The sequence below is a fragment of the Pseudonaja textilis genome, chromosome 2, assembly GCF_049901715.1.
Source record: "Pseudonaja textilis isolate UNSWEBS1 chromosome 2, rPseTex1.2, whole genome shotgun sequence".
In the NCBI taxonomy this organism is placed as follows: Eukaryota; Metazoa; Chordata; class Lepidosauria; order Squamata; family Elapidae; genus Pseudonaja; species Pseudonaja textilis.
Window position 1 is genome coordinate 12,343,119 of NC_141991.1, and position 25,596 is coordinate 12,368,714.

The 25,596-nt window shown below is 41.0% G+C and overlaps 1 protein-coding gene across 1 annotated transcript; it reads right to left on the reverse strand.

The window, feature by feature from the left end:
• Window positions 1-6,460: 6,460 nt before the first annotated feature.
• LOC148126730 (vomeronasal type-2 receptor 26-like) lies at window positions 6,461-22,509 on the reverse strand. The gene is made up of 4 exons (XM_087928489.1): window positions 21,151-22,509; window positions 14,302-14,529; window positions 10,458-10,584; window positions 6,461-7,497 (listed from the first exon to the last, which is right to left on the reverse strand). Exons 1-4 carry the CDS (start codon window positions 21,766-21,768, stop codon window positions 6,596-6,598), a joined length of 1,875 nt encoding a protein of 624 aa, XP_087784615.1. The 5' UTR covers window positions 21,769-22,509; the 3' UTR covers window positions 6,461-6,595.
• Window positions 22,510-25,596: the final 3,087 nt, after the last annotated feature.

Genomic DNA, 25,596 nt, shown 5'->3' on the forward strand with positions numbered 1-25,596 from the left:
ATGGGAGTGGAAGGCCTTGTGCTTTCTCTGCGGCTGCTCTCAGTCAGTATTGATAGGGGGGAGAGATCCAGCCCTCACCCATTGCTTTATGGGGTTCCGCAGGGCTCGGTACTTTCTCCACTCCTGTTCAAGATTTATATGAAGCTGCTGGGTGAGATCATCTGTCACCATGGACTGAGGTATCACCAATATGCTGATGATACTCAGCTGTATGTCTCGGCCCGTGGTGAGCTAAGTGTTGCTGTATCCTCCCTCTCGCAGTGCCTGGAGATTGTTAGGAGCTGGATGGGAGCAACGGGTTGAAACTAAACCCTTGCAAGACCGAGTGGCTTTGGATTTGGGGTTCGTTGGTTCAGGGAGAATTACCAATTTTAGTCTTGGATGGGGTGGCACTACCCCAAACAGACCCTGTGTGTAATCTAGGGGTTTTCCTGGACTCACAACTCCTGTTCAGAGAGCAGGTAGTGGTTGTGGCCAGGAGGGCTGTTGGGTATATGGATACTCCAACTGGTTTGGGTTGAATAAATATGTAAACCTAGGATTAAGTGCTATGTAGCTTTAAGCACAAGAAACTGCAATGTCATTGTGGGTGCGGTTGCAGGCAGCCATATAGGTAGGAGGGGAAACGTAATAGCCCGGCTTCTGGATGCAACTGTATGAGCCCCGGCTTCTGGATGCAACTGTATGAGCCCCGGCTTCTGGATGCAACTGTCTGAGTCCGGCTTCTGGATGCACCTGGTTACTGTTCCAGGTCTGCTGCCTGCTGTGTATTGGAACGTCTATCTGCTTACTTTGGAGGCTACTGTGCCAGATACCAAATTCAACTGAACACAAGGACTGTTTACTGGTGAGCTGTGGATTCAGCGTTAGTACTTGAGAGAAAGGTATCTTAAGAAGAAGATTTACAAGCAGATAAAGACATTGTATTTACTGTTTAAAGGACCTGATAACTGGATTGATAAACTGGATACTTACATATGGACTGAATGACTATTCTTAATCTCTGTATGAATTAAATACCTATTTAAACCACAAACAGTTTATTTGTCTCAAGTGTGTGTATACTCTAGGGCCCAGCCTCACTCTCATTTGGCTGCCTGGCTTGACTGCTGCTGCACACTCTGCTAGGGGGTTTATCCCCAAACACTAACATTGGTTATGGGCCCAGCAGTGTGCACAGTCTAGCTAACCAGGATATACCAGTGAGAGTTTTGGTCAAGAGTTACACATTGCTGTAAAGACAAACTGTTTGTTAAATAGTTATTTTTCTGCAGAGCAATGGCACAAGTAAATTTGCCAAGTCTGTCCATGATAGCCAGACTAGATGGAACAAACTATGTTTCATGGTCAATGAAGTGTAGTTTACTGCTACGAAGAGAAGGTTTGTGGGACATAATTACAAACCCACCAGATGTATCCAACTTGGATCCTACTGTTGAAGAGGATGCCAGAAAGATACAGGACTATAAACTAAAGAATGAACAGGCTTTGTGCATCATAGGACTGACTCTCTCAGACCAGCAACTGATTCATATTCGTGGAGTGGAAAGTGCTGCCAAGTGCTGGGATAATCTCAAGAAGATTTATGTTCGAGACAGTGTAGGAGCTCATATCAATCTTACACGGAAGCTGTTTAGAACACATCTTGAGATAAATGGAGATATGTTGACTCATTTAAACTGTATGAAAAGCATTTTTCAAGAATTGCAAGAAAAAGAGCTTGTATTTAATGAGTTGCAACAAGTATACATCATATTGTCTTCTCTGGATCGAAGCTATGATGATTTTGTGACTGCATTGGAAGTATTGCCAAAAGACAGTTTATCAGTAACTGAGATAACTGGCCGGCTATTAGAGGAAGCCAGGAGAAGGAGTGAACGTGAACAGCTGAGGGAAGATAAGCCTAATAAGGAAGAGAAATTATCTTCAAAGCCTGAGAGAAACCAGCTGTGTAAAGTAAAGCACCCGGAAGAAGAGAAGTTATCTCCAACGGCATACACAATTAAAAAGTGTTTTAATTGTGGAGGCAGAGGACATTTGGCAAGATTCTGCAAAAAAGGAAAACGCCAGAATGTAAAGAAGCCAAAGAAATCCTTTGAACTGGCCATGTTTAGCAATTGTGATATTAAGAATAATAAGTGCAAATTGGAAAGAGATAACAAAAAGGTAACTGCAGCTTTAAATGGAGCATTGTATGTCTTGCATGACAGTAAGAAAGGGGAGGCACAAACTGTATTTAATAATATCAAGCCTCATGATGAATGTATCCATTTATTGCATAGGCGTTTGGGGCATGTGAATTTTAAAAAGCTAAAACGCACAGTTGAGTTATCTAAAGGTATAAGGTTAAAACCCTGTGATAAGTATTTGCGTTGTAATGTCTGTTGTGAAGATAAGAGTAAAATATTGCCTGCAAATAGGCTAAATGGTTTCAAAACTAATGAACCTTTAGAAGTAGTATTTGCAGACATTATTGGTCCAAAGAAACCCAGTATGGGGGGTGCTTGATATATACTGAGCATTATGGACCATTACTCTAGATATGGGTTTTGCTACTTAATGAAAAGCAAAACTGAAACATATCAACATTTCTTCAATTGGTTAAAGTTTGCAGAAAGAAAAAGCAAACGGCAACTGTTAACCCTGGTGACAGATAATGGCACGGAATTTGTTAATAGAAAATTCCAGAGTAGGTTAAAGGCAGCTGGAATAGCTCATAAGACATCTGCACCATACAGACCACAGCACAATGCATTTATTGAAAGGCGAGGCCAAACATTGCAGGCGATGATCCGTACTATGTTAACTGATTCTGGGTTACCTGATACTTTGTGGGGGGAGGCCACAATGTGTGCTAATCATTTATTAAACAATGTGGTTAACTCAACCACTGGTGAAATACCATTCACCATGTGGCATGGCAGGAAGCCTGATCTGAGTTACCTGCACACATTTGGTGCACCAGCATGGGTGCATATCCCTACACAACTCAGGCGTAAAGGGCAACATAGAGCTAAACGATTATTCTTTGTTGGTTACCAAGCTAACCATAGGGCATATAGATTTTGGGAAAAAGGCACATCTAGAGTGTTATGTAGTGCCAATGCCCAATTTCTAGAGCACATAGGATGGGATAAGTTAGAGCAGGATAGCAATAAAGAAGTGATTATTGAATCCTACAGAAATCCCATTAAGTATCCCTGTAACTTTAAGAAAGATGTAAAGGAAGAAGTACAGGAAGAGATAGTGCCCCTAGAGGAAGAAATAGCTGAAGATGAGGAACAGGAAGTAACTCAACCAAGCCCAGTAATACCCAGAAGGACTACACGTATATCTAGACCGCCTGATAGATACCAGGCTAATACAGTGTGCCAGGTAAATAGAGTGCCATCTACTGTGGATGAGATTAAAAGATATCCTTCTAAAGAGAAAGAAAAATGGTATGCAGCAATTAATAAAGAATTGAAGTCTTTGAAGGATATGAAGGTATATGAGAATGTGAGATTACCTGTTAATGAAAAACCCATTGGCTGCAGATGGATTTTTAAAATAAAAACAGACAAAGATGGAAACACAATCCATAAGGCAAGGTTAGTAGCCCAAGGCTTTAGACAAAGTGCAAAGGACTATGATGAAGTATTTGCACCTAGTCTTAAAGCAGCATCTTTAAGGGCAGCATTAGTGTGGGCAGCAAGCAAGAAGTATATAGTTAACCATTTAGATGTGGAAACTGCTTACTTGCATGCTCCACTAAGACATACTGTATATATGAAAAGGCCTAATGGATTTAAAGGAGACAATAATAATGATAATGATTGTTGGTTATTAAAGAAGAGCCTTTATGGTCTTAAACAATCGGGCTATGAATGGAACCAGTATATTGTGAAGGAACTGACCAATATAGGATTTAAAGCTGGTTTAGCTGACCCATGTCTGTTTAAGAGAGAGAAACATGGGAAGATATCATTATTATTGCTGTTTACTGATGATATTGCTCTGATAACTAAGACTAATGATGAAGCAGATGAAATAATTGCATCATTAGCCAAGAAAGCCAAAATCAAGCAATTAGGGGAGATAAAGAGATATCTAGGTTTGAATATACTGAGAACACAGAAAGGGTTTAAGATATCTCAAGAAGATAAGATATCTAAATTGCTAATAGATTATAAGATGGAACTTTGTAAGCCTGCAAAGACTCCAATGAGTCAGGATATTTGCAAAATGGATACTCAAAGTCCCAAATTTGATAAGGAACTGTATCAATCCTTGATTGGTAGCTTATCATATATTAGCAATTGGTCAAGGCCAGATATTGCTTTTAGTATTAATCAGCTGGCACGACACAATAATGACCCGCTTCAATGTCACTGGATAGCATTGAAAAGAATCCTAAGATATCTTAAAGGTACATTAAACCATGCACTGTATTTAGAACCAGAAGGTGATCTCATATTGAGTGCTTATGCAGATGCTAGTTTTGCATCAGAAAGAGATACTAGAAAGTCGACTTCAGGAACAGCCATAATGCTGGGTAAGACATTAATAGGTTGGAAGTCAATAAGGCAACAGCATATAAGTTTGTCTACTATGGAGGCAGAATTCTCCTGTTTATCTTTATTGTGTACTGAGTTGATTATGTACAAACAAATGTTGAAAGATATGGGTATAACTGTAAATTACCCTATAGTTGTACATGAGGATAATCAGGCAGCAATTAAAATGGCCACAAGTATTGCAGTTAAAACTAGGAGTAAACATACAGATTTGAAGTATCTGAATGTAAGAGAATCTGTACAGAGTAAATTGATACAGCTGGAATACTGTATGTCGGAGGACAATGTAGCTGATCATTTTACTAAAGCCCAAGGTGCTATTAAGCATCTAGAGAATTGTCAAAAATATGGGTTTAGAATGTAAAGGCATTACATATTTATGTCACCCAAAAGGGGAGAATGTTGGGTATATGGATACTCCAACTGGTTTGGGTTGAATAAATATGTAAACCTAGGATTAAGTGCTATGTAGCTTTAAGCACAAGAAACTGCAATGTCATTGTGGGTGCGGTTGCAGGCAGCCATATAGGTAGGAGGGGAAACGTAATAGCCCCGGCTTCTGGATGCAACTGTATGAGCCCCGGCTTCTGGATGCAACTGTATGAGCCCCGGCTTCTGGATGCAACTGTCTGAGTCCGGCTTCTGGATGCACCTGGTTACTGTTCCAGGTCTGCTGCCTGCTGTGTATTGGAACGTCTATCTGCTTACTTTGGAGGCTACTGTGCCAGATACCAAATTCAACTGAACACAAGGACTGTTTACTGGTGAGCTGTGGATTCAGCGTTAGTACTTGAGAGAAAGGTATCTTAAGAAGAAGATTTACAAGCAGATAAAGACATTGTATTTACTGTTTAAAGGACCTGATAACTGGATTGATAAACTGGATACTTACATATGGACTGAATGACTATTCTTAATCTCTGTATGAATTAAATACCTATTTAAACCACAAACAGTGTATTTGTCTCAAGTGTGTGTATACTCTAGGGCCCAGCCTCACTCTCATTTGGCTGCCTGGCTTGACTGCTGCTGCACACTCTGCTAGGGGGTTTATCCCCAAACACTAACAAGGGCCTTTGCACAACAGTGGGTTGTGCACCAGTTATTCCCTTTTCTGGATCAGTGGTCCCTACTCACAGTCACTCATGCCCTGGTCACTTCCCGTATTGATTATTGCAACATGCTCTACATGGGACTGCCCTTGAAGAGCATCCGGAAACTCCAGTTGGTGCAAAATGCAGCAGCCTGCATGTGTTTTTGCAGATCCCAGTATGCACATGTGTAATCTCTCCTGCAGGAGCTGCATTGGTTGTCGATTTGCTTCCAGCTACAATTCAAGGCGCTAGTTGTCACCTTTAAAGCCCTTCATGGCTTGGGTCCAAGTTATCTGAGGGAACGTCTCTTGCCAGTCACATCCACCCAACCCATTAGGGCGAGGAGGCAGGGAATGTTGTAGGTCCCACCCCTGAGGGAGATACACCTGGTGGGCCCCAGAAGAAGGGCCTTTTCCATGGTAGCTCTATCTCTCTGGAACATCATTCCCCCAGAGATTAGAATGGCCCCTTCACTAATACTCTTCTGAAAGGCACTGAAGATCTGGTTTTGCCAGCAGGTCTGGGGAACCCAGAGAGGGATGGAGCCCATCAAATGGCTAGTGTGATCTGCTGTCATCGGGGAGGGGGGTGGGAGTTGGTTTTTGATGTTTTGTTTTGTTTTTTGTTTTCCCAAATTTTGTTCTATTGTACTTTACTAATTTATTTGAATCTTTCTGTTTGTTTTTATTGTTTTATTTTTATTTTTGTTTTAAATATGGTTTTACATTGTGTAAGCCACCTCAAGTCACCATGGGCAATATAAATTAATTAAATAAATAAATAAAATAAAAATTCATTAAATACAATCATGTCTTAACCAGATAGATAATAGTTTAAATGGTGTAATGGATCAACACAGGGGAAGAGATGATCATTTGACAGCACAGATGTGTCCAAAGTACAAGAGGACTCTCCTTGAAAAAAAAAAGATTTATTATGAGATTTCTATTTTACTTTTATCATTAACTGCTCCTTTGTATTCAGATCTGGTCTTAGTAAAATAATGTAGCACTTAGGGAAGAAGATACAGCCCAAAAGACCTGCACTGGAGGCCAAAATGGAGAAGATTTGCACAGCCACCATGTACTTCCCCTTGGTGCTCAGATAGGTGGGCACAAAGGAAATCCACACACTGCAGAAAACCAACATGCTGAAGGTGATCAGCTTAGCTTCATTGAAGGCTCCAGGGAGGTTCCTGGCCAGGAAAGCCACCATGAAGCAGATGGTAGACAAGAAGCCCATGTAGCCCAGAGCAATATAAAACATGGCAACAGATCCTTCATTGCATTGTAATGTGATCTCTCCAAGCTGAGACTGCATATCAGAGTCAGGGAAGGGTGGAGAATTCCATAGCCAGAAAGTACAGATGGCAACTTGGACACTAGAACAAGAAAAGATGATGGAGTTGGCCAAGCTCTTTCCCAGGCATCTTCTCACTGTGTTTCCTGGTTTTGTAGCCAAGAAGGCTAGCACCACCATGATTGTTTTGGCCAAGACACAAGAGACAGCAACTGAGAAGATGATGCTGAAGGTTGATTGTCGGAGAAGGCATGTTGCTTTCCTTGGAGGACCAATGAAGAGGAAGGAGGTTAAGAAGGAAAGAAGGAGGGTCAAAAGGATAATATAGGAGAGGTCACGGTTATTGGCCTTGACTATTGGAGTTTCTAGATATTTAATGAAGATGGCTAATATTACACAGGTAATGAAGGAGAGGAATAGGGTAAAGGAAACCAAAATGATCCCTAATGTTTCTTCATAGGACAAGAAGGTAATGATCTTGAGGATACATTGGATTTGTTCCTGATTTGGATACTGATCTTCTGGACATCTCATACATTTTTCTGCATCTGAAAAAATAACAAGATATACCCTTTTCTGCTTACTCTTCTTTGGCTTAGAGCCATCAAAATAGGAAAATTAACATTAACATTACAATCTCCCTAAGACACGGGTGTCAAACTCAATCATGTCACATGGAGTCACATGACGTATCATGATATTTTTGCCTTTGTAGAGCCAGGGTGGGTGTGGCCTGCATGTGATACATCTGGCCCACAGACCACCAGTTTGACACCCTTGCCCTAAGAGGCAATATCAGTAGGATAGCTTGATAGGTGGATTGTCAGAGAAACCATGCTGCTTTCCTTGGAGGACAAGATGAGAGGGTGGGGGAGGTTAAGCTATTCTCCCAAAGCACCTGAAGGCAGGACAAAAAGCAACAGATGGAATCTAATCAAGGAGAGAACCAACCTAAATCTAAGGAGAAATTTCCTGACAGAACAGACAATCAGTGGAAAAACTTGCCTACAGAAGTTGTGGTTGCACCAACACTTCAGGTTTTTTAAAGAAGAGATTGGACAACCATTTGTCTGAAATAGTATAAAGTTTCCTGCCTGTGCAGGGGATTGGACTAGAACAGCAGTCGCCAACCAGTGGGCCACTGCCCACTAGTGGTCCACAAAAAAAAAAAATGTTGGTCCGCAGAGAAATGCTACCCCAAAGCACCCCCCAAAGCAATTAATCCAGGCTGTGGGGGAACACAAGGCTGCACCGCCCACATGACCTGGGATCACAAGGTTTGCATCGCTTGCACTAGGAACAATATAAGGTATGAGGGGAGTGGGGAAGGGGGGAGGGGAGAACTTGCCTGGCCATCGGGTTGCTTCTTTCTGCTTCTTTCATCTTCCACTTTTGGCTGCATGCAAGGAAAGCAGCAAAAGTCTTTTTTTCTCTCCCCCCAAACTCCACCAGAAATGAGTCTTTGGGACCCTGCAAGGCATCCTGCTCCAAGAGGCTGCAAAGACTCATTTCTGGCAGAGTTTGGGGGAGAGAAAGAAATACTTCTGCTGCTTTCCTTGCATGAAGCCTCAGAATGGAGCTCAAAGCAGGCTAGGAAGGGACTGCCTTGGAGTGGGTGAGGGTGTGTGAAGGAGAGAGAGAAAGATAAAGAAAATCATCAGCCCTCATTGGATCTTCCCCCCCTCCCTCTGAGAACAGAGCTCAAAGCAGGCTAGGAATGGGGCTGCCTTGGAGGGGGTGGGGGTGAGGGATCTGTGTGTGTGTGTGTGTGTGTGAGAGAGAGAGAGAGAGAGAGAGAGGGGGAGGGAGGGAGGGAGAGAATGAATCACCAGCCTTCCAAGGTGAGTTCAGATCTCTCTCTCTCTCTCTCTCTCTCTCCTTCTCCCTCCCACCAATGTCAGCAAGCCATGTCGGTCAAAATTCACATTAGTGGTCCATGGGATTTAAAATAAGGAGTGTGGTGGTCCCTGAGGTCCAAACGATTGGTGACCCCTGGACTAGAAGAACTCCAACCCCCCTTCTAACTTTGCTATTCTATCAAACGACCTGCACTACCTGTGTAATGTTAGCCATCTTCATTAAATATCTAGAAACTGCAATAGTCAATGCCAATAACTGTGAACTCCTTTCCTCCTTTCCTTCCTTTTTAACAGAATATCAGAATAGCAAAATTAGAAAGAGGCTTGCCTGTTATCACTGTTAATCTGGGTGGGGTAAGGATGCTTTTGGCCATCAGCATATTTTTAAAAATGTTATAGTGTGTCTCATTTAGCCAGGCATCTGGAACACTGGCTTGGATGTTTGAGTGAGTAAAGTTGTGAAGGAAGGAAGGAATGTACAGTATGCACATTATGAGGGAGTTGTTTCTGACTGGTTGCAGCTATTTTTCTCAAGGGCAGACAGCAATCCCAATTTCATCTCTCATAGCCTCCTTGTAAGTAAGCTTCAGCTCCTGATGGCAGATGAATAACAGAATGTCAGAGTTGGAAGGGACTACTACTCCAACCACCTACTAAAGCTAGAAACCCTACACCATTTCAGACAAATGATTGTCCAATCTTTTATTTAATATCTCCAGTGTTGGAGCATTTGCAACTTCTGGAGGCAAGTTCCACTGATTAATTGTTCTCACTCTCAGGAAATGCCTCCTTAGTTCTAAGTTGCTTCTCCGCCTGATTAGTTCCATCCATTGCTACTTGTCCTGCCTTCTGGAGCTTTTGAGAATAGGGTGACTCCCTCTTCTTTGTAGCAGCCCCACAAATATTGGAACACTGCTATCATGTCTCCCCTAGTCCTTCTTTTCATTAAACTAGACATACCCAGTTCCTGCAACAGTTCTTCATATGATTTAGCCTCTAGTCCCCTAATCATCTTGGTTGCTCTTCTCTGCACTCTTTCTGCAGGCTAAGCTTAAAGGCTGCTCTGATGTAAAGGGGAAGGGAGGTTGGAGAAAAAGGTGAAGGAAGTTGGCAGATACCAGAGCACCAGGACAAAAAGAAGCTTGCAGGGGAGCCCTGGACATATCCAGGCTTGCACAAACAGGCTCTGAGAGTTCTGAGGGAATGGATTAATAGCAATAGCACTTAGACTTATATACCACTTTACAATGCTTTACAGCCTTCTCTAAGTGGTTTACAGAGTCAGCATGTTGCCCCCCAAAATCTGGGTCTTCATTTTGCCAACCTCGGAAGGATGGAAGCCTGAGTCAATCTTGAGCTGGTGAGAATCGAACTGCCGTAGCCTGCAGTACTGCATTCTCACCACTGCACCACCACAGCTCCATGAATGCCTCATGGAATGCCTGAGAAAAGGAGGGGTGTTTCTCTGAGTGACTGCAGCTGCTTTTCAAGCAAACAAATGTCAACCCCAATTTTATTTGTAGCATGGGGTATGACACACACACAATGGACATGGATACAAATATATTTTCTGTACTGACGCTGAAAGGCTTAAGGTTAGAAATACCCTTCCAAAGTATCTGGTTTCCTCCAAAAGTGTTTCCACTCACCTTCCTGGGTGGAGATGGTTCCTTCTGCACAGGGAAGGCAGAGGTAACAGCAGATGGGCTCTCCTTCCTGAGTCGCCTTAGCAAATCCAGGTTGACAACTTTCTACACACCTGGAAGGAAGGAGGCCCTATGCAAAGAAAGTAGGGACATTAAAGGAGAAACATGTGGAGAATAATCTGTGGAAAGAGAATGAAACTGAGTTTGATGGAATATTGAAGATACCTGGCTAGAAAGTGGGAGATTGTGACTTCTAGTCCTGCCTTAGGGATAATTTTTAGCCAATCGCTTTCTCTTAGCACTAGGAAGAGGCAATGGCAAACCACTTCTGAAATCTCACCAAGAAAACTGCAGGGGCTTCTCCAGGTAGCTGCCAGCAATCAACACTGACTTGAAAGCAGGGGTGGTTTGGACGGGTTCAGTTGAACCAGTAGTTCTGGTGATCATTTGGTCCTGCCCACCTGCCTTTACCTGTCAGCCTTGGAAGCCATATTGAGACCAGACACTTTCACACTGCCACATTCTTGAGCCTGGGAAAATGGGAGGTGGGAATTTCATGGAGGGTATGTGGTAAGACATAATAGCATTCTTCTTCTAAGTCAAGGTCATGTTATTTCTGCACCTGGTTGAGAGAACATCTCAAGGTGGGATGGATGGAGATTGGGGCATGTGATGCAATGATGAGTTCAGGGGGTGGATTTGTAGTTTTTTACTTATTGCAAAGAAACCCAGAACTTTCAGATTTGGGATTTCCCAGATGTGCCAGTTTACTATCCAAATAAAACAGAACTTTTGAAAGGATGTGTGTCTCAGAATTAAATTCAGAGGGGAGGTTTTCTGGAACACTGACACTGCCCTTTTCCTGTGCTTTATTTCCTTGTTTTTGAGCACAGCTGATTCACGCTGCAGTGCGGTTTGCTGCGGCATTAGCTGTTTTACTCACCAGGTACCCATCTTCAGCAGAATGTAAATATTATAGCTAAAAATGATATTTTCTAAATGCTGTGCATGCATGCAAAGCACACGCTCACAGAACCAGTTGTTACACCGGGTTGAATCGCACCACTGCTTGCCCCCACTCCAAAAAACGGAAAGAGAAGAAAAAAAAATATGAACAATTAAAGTCAATCTTCTGCTTTGGGTTGAACCTGGATTATATTGAAACCACTTTGTATACATTTGGATTCCAGGACTGAGTAGCAGCTTGAGAACCTCAATAGCCCATTTCAAACCTTGGATTTTTGGATTCATAAAGGAGAATATTTGTAGCTCTGGTGCTGAGTTTTCTTGCAGACATTTAATTACCCAACTAAATAACATAATCAGTGCTGGTAAGGAGTGAGATTTGCTCTCAGTTTATATTCTGGTGTCTTGTGGATGGGGGTGGTTTTAAGAGATTCTTTGATTAGGCTGTTTACTGATGGCTCTTTGGCAGTTTCTTGATCGGGGTATTGCTTATTTGAGTGTTGGTCTGAAGTTAACCTTGGAGTTAATCTATGCTGATCTGAGTGCTGATTACTGGTGGAGAGGTGCCACCAGTCTTTTGGGGTGGTTGATTGTCTCTTTTGCATAATCTATAGATCAGGGGTGTCAAACTCAAGGCCCGGGGGGCTAGATCTGGCTCATAGGTCCTACCTGGAAACAGCGAAGGACTGGCCTATGGTGCCTCTCCCCAAAGTGCCTCTGCCAGCAAAAACAGAGCTCGCTAAGGCTGGAGAAAGAGAGAGAGAGAGAGAGAGAGAGAGAGAGAGAACTCTGTTTTCACTGGCAGAGGGTTGCCGGAGGCTGTCCCAGCTGAAAATGGAGCTTGGGAGCCTGTTTTTACTGGCAGAGTACTCAGGCCATCACAGGTGCCCCCCCACAAATGACATCATGCTGGCCACATCCACCCTGGTCATGCCCCCCTGAGGTAAAACACAATTCTGATGCTGCCCTCAATGAAATCAAGTTTCACACCCCTGCTATAGATGCTGTTTGTTAATGTCTATTGATGGCTGATTTGTCAGAGTACCAGGCTTCTAGAAATTCCCTGGCATTTTTGGACTTGGCTTGGTCTAGGATGGTCACATTTTCCCAATTGAATTGATGGTTAAATCTGTCTGTCAGGATTCCGGCACTTACCCCTATTTAAATAATGAGTCTCGCACCAAACTTCCAAAAACTCTAAAAGGATTTATTGGGAGTTAAAATGTCCAGCACTGCCTGGGTGTAGCTGACTCTGAGACACATAATCCATTGTCATCCTTAACCCTGGTTTTTCCCCATCCCCTGGGTGTATCATAATTCATATTCTCCAATGGGACCCATCCATAGCCAAGAGTCATCAAATCATGCTCTCCAGTTAGAATTTTGCATGGCAGAAACTTCAGTCACCTAATTACTATGTTTGAAAACTATTTATGGAATGCAATTTTGGTTTGCAAGCTGCCACACTGCTTCCCCCTCCCTTTCTGTTGGCAACTCTAAAAAGACCATAGAAATATTTTATGAGTTGACACTGTCTATATGTTGTGAAATTAAAGAATTTTTATCATGTCCTCTGACTGGTAGTTGGTGTTAATGGATGCATTCCACCAGTCTTCTGCCTGTGTCTCCTACACAGAAGTTGTTGTACTCCTTACCTTGAATGTTGTTAATGACTCCTGTTTTTTTCTTCTGGGGTTGTTGGGTCTTTTGGTCTGCTTAGATGTTTGGAAGGGCTTTAGTTGGCTTGTGTGCTATGCTGATTCCATGTGGTTGTAGGAGTCTGTTGTTGGTTTCTGAGATATTATTGATGTATGGCAGTATAATTCTTTTTAGATTTTGTGTTGGTTGTGCTGTATTGGGTTGGGTGACAGGGACTTTTTGGTAAAGTTGCATGGATTTCTGATTCATATCTGAAATCGCTAATGACCTTTAAAACTTTCATCAGTGAAATGTACAGCATATTGCTTCTCCCAATCTCTCACCTCGCCAAAGCACCTGAGGGCAGGACAAGAAGCAGAGGTGGTATTCAGCAGTTTCAGACCAGTTCTGGAGAACCAGTAGTAGAAATATTAAGTAGTTCAGAGAACCAGCAAATATCACCTCTGACTGGTCCCAACCCCATCTATTCTCTGCCTCCCGAGTCCCAGCTGATCTTCTTTGGTTATCCTGCACAGGAGAATGGAGCTGGAAAGCAGGTTAGTGGGGTGGGGAGGGAATGGGGATTTTGCAGTAACCTTCCCCAGCCATGCCCACCAAGCCATGCCACGCCCACCAAGCAACACCCACAGAACAGATAGTAAAAAAAAATTGAGTCCCACCACTGGTGGAAATTAATCAAGGAGAGAAGCAACTTAGAACTAAGGAGAAATTTCCTGATAGTTAGAACAATTAATCAGTGGAACAACTTGCCTCCAGAAGTTGTAAGTGTTCCAAAACAGGAAGTTTTTTAAAAAGATGTTGGATAACCATTTATCTGAAGTGGCCTAGGCAGTGGGTTGAACTAGAAGACCTCCAAGGTCCCTTTCAACTCTGTTATTCTATTCTACTCTACATTCACTTTCTTGTCTTTGAATGTCTTCAATTCTGATTTTAGAGTTCAAGTATTTTAGGAATTATGCCCTCCCTCCATTTGTGCTATCTGAACTTCCAGGGAACTTACTGATGCTTTCCTGATGAAGGAACAATTTTAGGGTCAAAGCAACCAGGGTTTTGAATGTCATATTTCTTCTGTACAATTTACTAGAAGGGCTAGGGAAAAATCCTTTCTTTTGAAAAATCGACCATTTGGCGCAATCACTCAGTACTCAAGAGCACAAAGAGTTCATTACAGAATTTAAAACATTTGGAGTCCATGAAATGGAAGAGTCCCATTTTTTCCTACCTTCTTGAGCCATTTCAATTTTGCAAAACCATCCTGATCAAGAGTAAACTTGAGATCTGGGGATCCTTGTCTTTCTAGAGCCCCTAATTTCAGTTTGAAGAAAGAATTGTTGGGGAACATAATCCAGCTCATGACATCAAAGTCAGCTGCCAGCTCTCTATTTTCATCCAAATAGACTCCATCCATGGAACCATTATGAAACTGAGGGCTTTGCAGGAATGGGTGGAGCTAAAAGGGAAAAGAGAGAGAAAACTGCAGGATGAAGAGCAACAGTAGAAGAGCATGTTAAAAAAAGATTCACAGTCATCCAGGTAGAGTCATCTGGAGGTTGACTCATGGCAACCATATATAAATATAAAATCATACATTGCAATGTCCTACCTGTCAATGAATACTTCAGCTTCAACTGTAACAATACAAGAGCAAGCAATAGATACAAACTCAAGGTAAACCACACCAAACTTGATTGCAGGAAATACGACTTCAGCAACAGAGTGGTCAATGTCTGGAAAACTTTGTCTGACTCTGTGGTTTCTTCCCCAAACCCCAAAAACTTTAACCTTAGACTATCTACTATTGACCTCACCCTTTTCCTAAGAGGTCTGTAGGGGGCGTGCATAAGCGCACCAATGTACCTACCGTCCCTGTCCTATTATTTCTTTTTATTTTTCTTATATGCAGGAGTGGGATTCAAATTTTTTAACAACTGATTCTGTGGGTGTGGCGTAGGTGGTGGACAGGGCTTGGTGGTCATGTGACTGGGTGGACATGGCTTGGTGGTCATGCTATTGGCAGGGTATGGCCAACTCAATATCACTCACATCGAGGCATTCATTTCCTCGCCTGGCCTCTAATGACTGTGGGGATGTTGCAACACTCATAAGTGTGAAAAATGGTCTTAAGTCACTTTTTTCAGTGCCATTGTAACTTTGAATAGTCACTTCACACAAGCAAAGTACCAGTATAGGAGGGGAAAACAAACTCCAGAGACATTCCTGAGACAGGAAGTCTAGTCCTGCCAAGAATGTAATAAGGGTTAATGGAGAGGCAGTTTCTGTAAGAAACATCAGAATGATCCCTCCCTGCCTTCCTTACAGGATTAGTCCAGTAATTTCTTCTAACAACTGGTTCTCCAAATTGCTTAGAATGTTAACAACCGGTTCTAGAGAATAGGTGCGAACTGGTAGAATCCCACCCCTGCTTATATGTATCAATTTCATGTGTTCATAACTATGTTTATACATACCTGGTATCTTGTAAGTGATTGACAAATAAATAAATAAATAAATAAACTGGACTTCTTCTTTTCTTTGGTGGTTTGAAATGTTTCACTGCTTAAGCAATGAAAAGTTTCAAACCAAAAAAGAATAGAAGATAGTATTTGTAGCTCAGGATTGAAGTCCTTGATGCTCTCTGAGCTTGGTGGTTTTCTTGCTGATGTTTCTGTACAATTTAGATAATAGCCATAGTGGTGAAAGAGGAACAATTTAACAAGTTCCCCCTTTTTAATCCACTGGCAACTCCAACCCCCTGTTCGAAACCCAGCCATGGGAAAGCACGTGCATGAGCACAAGTGCCCTCTGCTTGCTCGAATGAAGTTTGTGCATGAGCACAAGTGCTTGCCACTTGCATGAGTGGGTCTTTGCCTGTGAGTGCACGCACCCTCTGCTTATGCATGAAGCTCCATTCATGCAAGGGGAGGACATGCATGCCCAGTGCTTGAACCAATGCATGCCCACTGCTTCTAGCTTTGTAATCCATCTGACAGGGCAGGGAGGGAAGGTTTGAGTGGCAGGCTCTCACACCTGCCACTCATACCTCTCCCCTGCCACTGCCAGTTGGGTTGCAAAGCTGGAAAGGTTGGGGATCATTGCCTTATAGTGAATAATTCATTCTACCATGAATGAGTTGTGACTATCTATTTGAATTTCTTCTGGGCCTCTTTCATTGCTGAATGTTTTTATCCTTCTCCTTTTCCCTTTAGAAGTTTAGGTTAATGTTTAGAGGTTAAGTAGAGTTGGGCCCAATTAGGAATAGCAAATAAAATAACTGGAAATAATATTCCTGGAAAAAGGTAATAGAAATTATTTCCTGAAAGCCAACCACAAACCTGCAGAAAAGATCCCCATGAAGTCATCAGGAATCAGATAAAAGATGCACTTCCGGCTTGTGGTTCTTCAGTGCAGGCAGGATTCCGTGGCTCTGCATGGTTTCTGCCTGTGTTCACTGCCTGAGTGCCTCGAGCCATTTGGTTTCGGGGCTAAGCCACCTTTGTAGAAGGTGGTGAAGACTGGGGGGTTCTGGTAGGGACGAGAGACATCGCATCTCTCTTCCCTAGCCGGCTAAATCTCCCTCTCCGATGGCAACTGAACGGCGATCTTTTATGGCCGCCATTTAGAAGAGCCCAGCTGGGAAAAGAAATGTGCTGGAGGGGTTTGTGAAGAAATGAAACTGATTTTGCTGACCGGGACAAAGGAACAGTGAAAGTATCCTGGTATTTAACACCTACTAAAGACACATTGTTCCCAGACTGAGTAAGCAGCGAATGGATATCAAAGGAAAACTTTTTTTTTTTCACTCTCCTTCCAAACGGAACAGCTTTGAGAGAAATCGGAAACCCGCATTGAAGGTATGCTAAATGCTAAAGACTGTGCTAATGCCAAAGGGATATGGATTTCTAAATATTTAAAGAAAATTTTTCTTCTGCTGTGAGTGGGAAGGGAGAGGAAAAAAAATTGAAATTGAAAATAAGGAGCAGACTGCCTAGAATTTTAAAGAGCCATTTGAACATTAATAAGACTTCAAAAGACATATTATAATTGGAATTTTGTGATTTAATAGCAACCCCAGAAAAAGAAATGGAAGAAGGGAAAAAGTGCTAAATGAAATAGTTTATCTGGATTGTTTGGTGACTTTGCATCTTTTGGGAAACTTTTTTTCTTTGTTTAAAAACACTCGGGTGATTGTTTTGGGAAAAATTTTTCCTCTTCATAATGGCACCACTTTTGGATGAATTTAAAACTGAATATCTAAAATATAAAAAGGAAGAACAAGACTGGAAAGATACCTTGGACATTCTTTTTCAATCTCTAGAAATGGCGGTGCATTCCTATGGAGAATTGATTGCGCAGCAGGATAATTGGGACAAAGAAGGAACCATTTTTGATGAACATGTGAGACCCTATTGGGGAGAAGAAGGAGGAAGAGGAAAAGGAAAAGGGATTTTAAAACTTAAAAAAACAACCAAAAAGATAAAAATGAGTTGAAGGGTGGATATAAGATTAGGAAACAACAGGAAGGGGAAAGCACAAGAAGAAAAGGGAGGTGGAAAGACAAAGGGGTGAACAGGGTAAGGAAAAAAAGAAGCAAGGGAGAAAGGAAGGGGTGAGAAGTCTCAATGATGGGAAGCAAGATTTGAAGAAACAAAATTTATTTATAGATAATGGGTAAATTTAATTGAAAAAGGGATTCTGTAAGGTACATAAGATTGTGTTATTATAGGCATTTATAGAATAAAATGTTTAAGATATAAATATATAAATAAGTATTAATAGGTACGATTAAAATTTTTCTTTTTCTCTTTATATAATATATTGTGTGACTTTAGGATGTGCTAAACAGAATCCCAATACAAGTTATGTGTGATATTAAGTATTATCAGGTTAGAGGAAAGAGTTAAAGGCCTCATACTCTAATTAGTGTACAGGAGAGGTTTTGTTTAAAGAGAAAAAATGAATGGATAGTTGAGAACAGACAAAGAATGTTAAGTATTATGACTTGAACTGAGATGAGTAGAATAAAATTAAGAGAGTTAAAAAAAGGAAGAAGCTATATAGAAAATGGAAAACGGTAATAAGATATGGAATGATATATAAAAGGAACATGATTTTTGAAGAGGTGTCTGTATGATGAGTTTTAACCTGGGATCAAGCAACTTTCAGAAAAGATGTTTATGTTTTTATGTTTTATGTCTTGTTTGTTTTTTCTTTTTTATTGGAAGAGAACAATGAAAATGTATAAGACAGATGGATATAAAAAATGTATACAATCTAAAGTTAAAGAGATATAATTTGAATAAATAGAAGGAAAAGAAGTAATAAAGAGAAGTTTGGGATAAGATATGAAGATGAACAGATAAGGTAAATATATATATCAAATTGTGCTTGTTTGGAAATGTGATAACTTGGAATAATTCTGTCTTTAAATAAGTTGTTGTATTGGCTTTTTAAGAAAAAAAAATTCCTATGTCATTATATTTTATATTTTGTTTGTCTGTGTATTGTTTTGGAAAATCAATAAAATTTGTTCAAAACAAAAAAGGAATCAGATAACAGATAACATATGATCAGAGTTGGAAGGGACCTTGTAGGTCATCTAGTCCAACCCCCCACCCAAGTGGGAGACCCTACGCCATTTCTGACAGATGGAAGTCCAATCTCTTCTTGAAAGTTTCAAGTAATGGTGCTCCCACAACTTCTGAGGGCAAAGTGTTCCATTGGTTGATTGTTCTCACTGTCAGAACGTTTCTCCTTATTTTCAGGTTAAATCTCTCCTTGTTCAGTTTCCACCCATTATTCCTTGTCTGGCCTACAGGCACTTTAGAAAATAGATTGACACCTTCCTCCTCTCTGTGGCAGCCCCTCAAATATTGGAAGACCGTTATCATGTCTCCCATGGTCCTTCTCTTTACTAGACAGTTCCTGTAACTGTTCTTCATATGTTTTAGTCTCCAGTCCCCTAATCGTCCTGGTTGCTCTTCTCTGTACTTTTTCCAGAGTCTCAACATCTTTTTTGTAATGTGGTGAACAGAACTGGATGCAGTACTCTAGGTGTGGTCTTACTAAGGCTTTATAGAGTGGTATTAGTACTTCCCTTGATCTTGATTGTATCCCTCTGTTAATACAATTTAGGATTGCATTAGCTTTTTTGGCTGCTGCTGCACACTGCTGGCTCATATTTAGCTGGTTGTCCACTAAGACTCCAAGATCCCTGTCACAGTTACTGCTATTGAGCCTGGTTTCACCCAGTCTATATGTGTACTTTTGGTTTTTCTTGCCTAAGTGTAGGACTTTACTTTTTTCTACATTGAATTTTATTTTGTTAGACACAGCCCAGTGTTCTAATCTGTCAAGATCCATCTGGATCTTGAGCCTATCTTCTTGGGTATTAGCTATTCTTGCCAGCTTAGTATCATCTGCAAATTTGGTAAGTTCCCCTTCTATTCCCTCATCTAAGTCATTAATGAAGATATTGAAGAGTACTGGGCCTAAGACAGAACCTTGTGGCACCCCATTGCTTACTTCCCTCCATGTAGACCTAGACCCATTAAGGGCTACTCGTTGAGTATGGTTTGTCAGCCAGGTCAAACTCAGGTCAAAGGGCCTTGAGTTCTTCTCTTTTGTAGAAGGGTAGAAGTTAAAACCTTGAGACATGTGCAGATTTGTTCTCTGAGGAAAAAAATGAACTTCATCTCAAGACTGTGAGATTCATCTGGAACATCTTTAAAAGAACCAAGTACATATTGATTGCCTCATTAAAATCAGAAAAGAGCTGGAAGGGACATTGGAAGTCTTTTAGTCCAACGCCCTGCTCAAATAGCAGACCCTATACCATTTCAGACAGGTGGCTGTCCAATCTCTTCTTAAAAACCTCCAGTGATGAAGCACCCACAACTTCTGAAGGCAAGCTATCCCACTTGTTAATTGTTCTCAGGAAGTTTCTCCTTTAATCCAGGTTGCTTCTCTCCTTGATAAGTCTCCATCCATTGTTTCTTGTCCTACATTTTGGTGCTTTGGAAAATAAGTTGACAGTCCTCTTCTTTGTATCAAACCCATAAATACTGGAATACATCTCTCGTGTCACCCCTAGTCCTTCTTTTCTCTAGACAGGCCATACACAGTTCCCACAAATGGTCTTCATATATTTCAGTCTACAGGATGTGAATCATTTTAGTTGCTCTTCTCTACACCTTCTTCAACATTTCAACATCTTTTTTGTAATGTGGTGACCAAAACTGAATGGAGTATTCCAGGTGTGGCCTTTCTAAGGATTTATAAAGCAGTACCAATTCTTCACATGATTTTGATTCAATGCCTCTGTTTTCACGACCAAGAATTGTATTAACTTTTTTGGGCTGCTGCTGCACGCTGCTGGCTCATATTAAGGAGACTGTCCCCTAAGATTCCAAGGTCCCTCTCATGGTTATTGTTTTTGAGCTTGGTTTCACCTAATCTGTACTTGTACCTTTGTTTTTTTTCTGACTAAGAGTCAATTCTTGCTTTTCTCCACATTAAATTCATTTTGATGGATAGGGCTCATTGTTCAAGTCTGTCAAGATCTTTCTGCATCCTGAGTTTGTCTTCTGGGGTCATTGGCTATTCCTGCCAGCTTAGTATCATCTACAAATTTGATGAGTTCCCCTTCTATTCCTTCATCTAAGACATTTATGATGATATTGTAGAGTACTGGGCCTAAGACAGAACCTTGTAGTACCCTCCGCTTCCTTTCTTCCATGTAGATCTGGTACCATTAAGGACTACTTGTTGAATATGCTTTGTCGGCCAGTTACAAATACATCTTGTGGTGGTACTGACTATCCCACATTTTTCTAGTTTACCAAGAAGTAGTTGTGGTCTACTTTATCAAAAACTTTGCTTTTTTTATTGTTAGTTTAGTGTCATCTGCAAATTTGATAAGTTCCCCTTCTTTTCTCTCATCTAAGTCTTCCTGTTTCATCTCCCTGTTGCTTTTCTAGCATGCTTAAAATAAACTAATTCTTGGAGAAAGTTGTTCATGATATGGATTTATAGATTTGATTCTCATTTAAAGGAAATATAGAATAATGAATACCTGCCAAGGCTGAAGCAGTTGACCTTCCAACTGGTATTTCCTGTTTCTCATTCTCTTGATAGAGCTGGAGGAATATGCCGCATTTATGGCATTTGCCACAGCCCAGAGAGTGCTGTAAATGTGATAACCATCAAGAGACAGGATTTTTTCATAAACACTTGGGGGAGGGATCCTCAAATCTTCTTTTTCATGGCACCTTGTCCATCCTTTCACAGTTCCAGCTGGCTTGGAGTATAAACAATGAAAGCCTTCATCTACAAATTTCAGAATGGAAGAGTAAAGGAGTGGAAATTTGTCATCTATTACCCACTTATGCCTGTGGATAAGGAAGGATAAAAAACCATAGAGGGAGGGGAGGTACTTTGGAGACTTTAAGTCCAAGCTAAAATCCCATAAAGCTGTGGTGATCCAGATTTTGCCAGCCTCAAGCTCGACAAACATTTCCAACATTACTTGAAGAAAGAATATTTGTCCAAGGAAGGAATCTGTCTTTACATAACAAACTAAAACATTGACTTTCTTCCATTTGTTCAAATGGCCAATGATCTTCTCAAAATCCTTCAAAGAAAAGGAGGTGCCCAATGAAAAAGCAACACAAATGCTGTTCTTTGTAAGCATGGGAGTCAATGTTCTTCTAAATCTCTCTCCATTCTCAGAGGTTGGAGCAACAAGACCTATCAATGTCCACCTAAAATACAAGAGAATTTTGATAATCCCGGGATATTGGATGCCTTCCCCGGGGAGCACTTGGTAGAAAAAGGGAAAGTGATTTTTATCATTCAGAACTTGGGATGCAAAAGTATAACTGACCTGCAAGGAAAATGACAAACTTTGGATCAAATCAGAGGAACTACCCTTACACACAACTTGCCTTCCTTTAGGACCAGTTCACATCCCTCACACCTTCTGCATAAGCCTTGATGTAGGATTTTTCTTTCAAGCATTCCCAACATTGGCTCCTAATCTAGACTGTGGCTGTGGTGGAACATAGAACACAGAATAATATTGAAAGGGACCTTACAGGACTTCTCATCCAACCCCCTCTCAAGCAGAGATCCTATACCATTTCAGATACACTGTTGTCCCATTTCTTTCTGAAAGCCTCCAGTGATGGAGCACCCACAACTTCTGAAGGTAATCTGTTCCATTGGTGGTTTGCTCTCACCCTTAGGAAATTTCTCCTTAGCTCTAAGTTGCTTCTCTCCCTGGTTAGTAATGGGGAGAGAAGTGGCTGCTTTCATCATTTCAGTTCTTCCTGATTGTGTGCCATTTTAGATAGAATCAACCTTTCAAATTTTGTAGAGAAATCCATGAGTTGGATTTAAACTGAGATGCTGCCAAGCACAAACACATATAGATGCACAGGAAACACACCTGAGGAATTTTGTATTGGCTCAATATGGTTGAAATATGGATGGAAAGATCAATTACATCCCCTTCAAGGACAGCCAGTATGTTTTTCTCTTTTGCACAGTTGTAGTTGGGAACATTGGCTTCCCCAGTCGAAAGCAAGTCTAGCAAGGCATCTGAGGTGATTCTTTCTTTGAAATAATTGTCATTGATAGTGTAGCCCAGGGTGAGGTTGGGTAAAAGATGGGGATCTTTGTTGATCTCCTGAATCGCAAAAAGGAAGGACAGAATTTTCCAGTGTTGTTTATATCCTTTCCTGTCAATAGATGTACATCATATCACCATCAAGAACATTACTGTATCTCTTCCACTTTCTAAAATGCCCCTTCCTCTTCCATGCAAAGTTAAAATTTATCCAGTTATTAAAGCTAATGCACTGTTGCCACCAGTTGTTTATTTTGGTGAATGTTTGAAATAAATGGTGGTTTTCCTCATGATTCAAGTGATCTGGGCAAATGCCTGGATTCTAACAGTTTTGAAGCAGAACAGAAAAAAAAGCCACCTGAAATTCCTGTTTCATTATCATTGTATTTCAAGCACACAAAACTCACATTTCCAATATATGCTTGTCATTTAACATCAATAAATGAAATGGCCCTGACTGAACAATTCTCAAAATTCTGACTGGACACATACAGCTTTTCCAAAGGGAGTGGAATGGAGTGGAATGGAGTGGAGTGGAGTGGAATGGAGTGGAATAGGATAGCATAGGATAGGATAGGATAGGATAGGATAGGATAGGATAGAATCGAATCTATCAAAAAGTTTGTCTTGACGTTCAAATTCATACTGGAACATGTAGTCTCCTTGGTCAACTGTATTTGACAAGTACAGCAGTAATTAAAAATCCATATTAGTTATCCAGTGCAACAGTACTACGAAGATCATCTTTCAAGTATTACAAAGTCCATTCTGTGTGGTCCTCATTTTCCCCTTTTGAGCCTAAAGGGCAAAATTAAATGAGCCCTTCCAGCATCACACGCAAAAAAGAAAATGTTGGTAAACCAAAGCTTAAGGAATTAGGACCAACAGTTGCAATGACTGAATGCAAAACTTTCAGTTTAGAAAACTCGTAATAGGAGAGAGGAGAGGAAAGTAGAAGAGCGTAGACGAGGCCAAAGTTTGTTGTAAATCAGAGAAAGTTCTTGAGACTTGTTCTTTTTCTAAAAGTGAGGCAGTGGCTCTTATTTGTTCTAAATAAAATGAAGGAATCGCATGAATGTGTTATGAGAACATTCTTGAGACTTCATTTGCTTCATCTCCCTCTTTCTGTAGCAATCTGTTTCTCTAAAAACATCAGTGACTCTTACATTTGGAAAATCCATTTGGTATTTCTCATGGATATTTCTCTCATTTGGGTTCAGCCATGCATTGTGGCAAGAAAGGAGATGTCTGCTCTAACTTTCATCTAAACGTAAACTCATCGATAAACACATCTCCTTCTTCCTCCTTCTCCTTTCCAACATCCTCTATTGCTCCTGTTTTCCAAGCTAAACTTACCATCATAAGTGATAGCTGTGATGGAGGATAGAAAGTGGGGAATGGAAACTTCTTGCCTTAACCCTTCAACCACCATCCCTGATTACTGATGTGATGGAGAGATTATTTTCTAAACATGATGCTTTTTGTCATCTCACTGAAGTTTACACTTCAATAGAAGCTTCATCAGCTACAAACTACCAAAAGAATCCCAATGACTCCTCACTGAGAGAAACCAGAATAACCATTCATTCAAATGCCCCTAAAAGAAGGCAACCCTTTAAGTAGAACTGCAGTTTTAGAAATTGCCAAGGAGTGGAAAGGTTAACAACATCATCCAGCGACTTACTTGGAAACTTTAGCAGAGGGAATGCCCCAAAAGAGGACAGCCCAAAGTAGTTAAGGAGAAATTGGCAAGGGGTGGAGAAATTAATTCCATGAAGCACCCAGTGACTTACTTGGAAACTTTAGCAGAGGGAAAGCTGAGGAACTTGAATGGTAAGTGCTGAGTGTGTGCTGTGGAGATGATACCACTTAACAGATGACGTCCTGGCCTGTAATGATTCCGGGGATTTAATTCATCTTTCCCCAAACTCAGAGGGCATTTGGCTTTGAGCACCCCATTGACCGCATGGGGCATCAGAAACCATAGTAAGACTATAAGAAGAAGTGCATTTCTGGGCATACCTGATTCATATGTTATGGTTGCTTCTCTTGAATCTCTTGAAAAAACCAAAGCTTTCAAAACAATGACACTTCTATGTCTTTTTCTACCTTCATGACTGAAGGTGTCACAGTCATGGTCTACCTTTGCCTGCCCAGATTCTCGACATCATCTTATACAGCCAGATGTTCTGATGCAAGATTTGACCTCCGGTTGCTCTTGAGTCTCATGAAAAGCAATGTTTGCGCAACCCTCTGGAGAGTGAACGAGCAGAACAAACAAGCAACCATCATCTCCACCATCAAAAAAAGATATAGGCAGTTGAGAATTGCAAGGAAAACAAGCATCATATCTACCAGGGTTTGAATCCCATTGTGACACAGAAGTAGTTTCTGAAAAAGTAATGAATGCATCTCTACAGTCTAATCTGGATGTCAATTTCATCGCTGCTTTGAATACAAGTTCAACCCTTATGCTGCTGGGAAAGATGTCCATTCACGATTGAACCCATCTGTACCCATGATAGGTCTGATGACCCAGAGTACATCAGAAATATAACAAAACCCAAAATGTAACTAAAAGTCCTTTAATGCCTTCAACTTGGCTTCACTGTTTAATTGTTCACAGTGGAGGAGTAAACTATTTTCAAAATAACATTTCAAAGGAAAGAAACACAGTTCACATTCGAAGAGCTGATAACGAAGCAAAAACCAAAAGCAAACTGCATTGAATAAAGTTCCACGACAGACCAGGATAGATAATTGCAAAGTTCAGGAAGATAACCAGGGATAAATCTTCTTTAGGAATAAAACATTAATTTGTCTCCGGTGTCTGCTAGCCTGCAGGTCCAAACTCTTATGCAAATGTCACACCTGCAACCCATGAAGAGGATC

Excerpts from the sequence above, each read along its gene's own strand:
- LOC148126730 (XM_087928489.1), bottom strand. The coding sequence starts at position 21,768 with ATGCTTACAAAGAACAGCATTTGTGTTGCTTTTTCATTGGGCACCTCC. Across the intron at positions 10,585-14,301 it reads AATTGAAATGGCTCAAGAAG|GGCCTCCTTCCTTCCAGGTG; the intron begins GTAGGAAAAAAT and ends TTCTTTGCATAG. Across the intron at positions 7,498-10,457 it reads AACCATCTCCACCCAGGAAG|ATGCAGAAAAATGTATGAGA; the intron begins GTGAGTGGAAAC and ends TTATTTTTTCAG.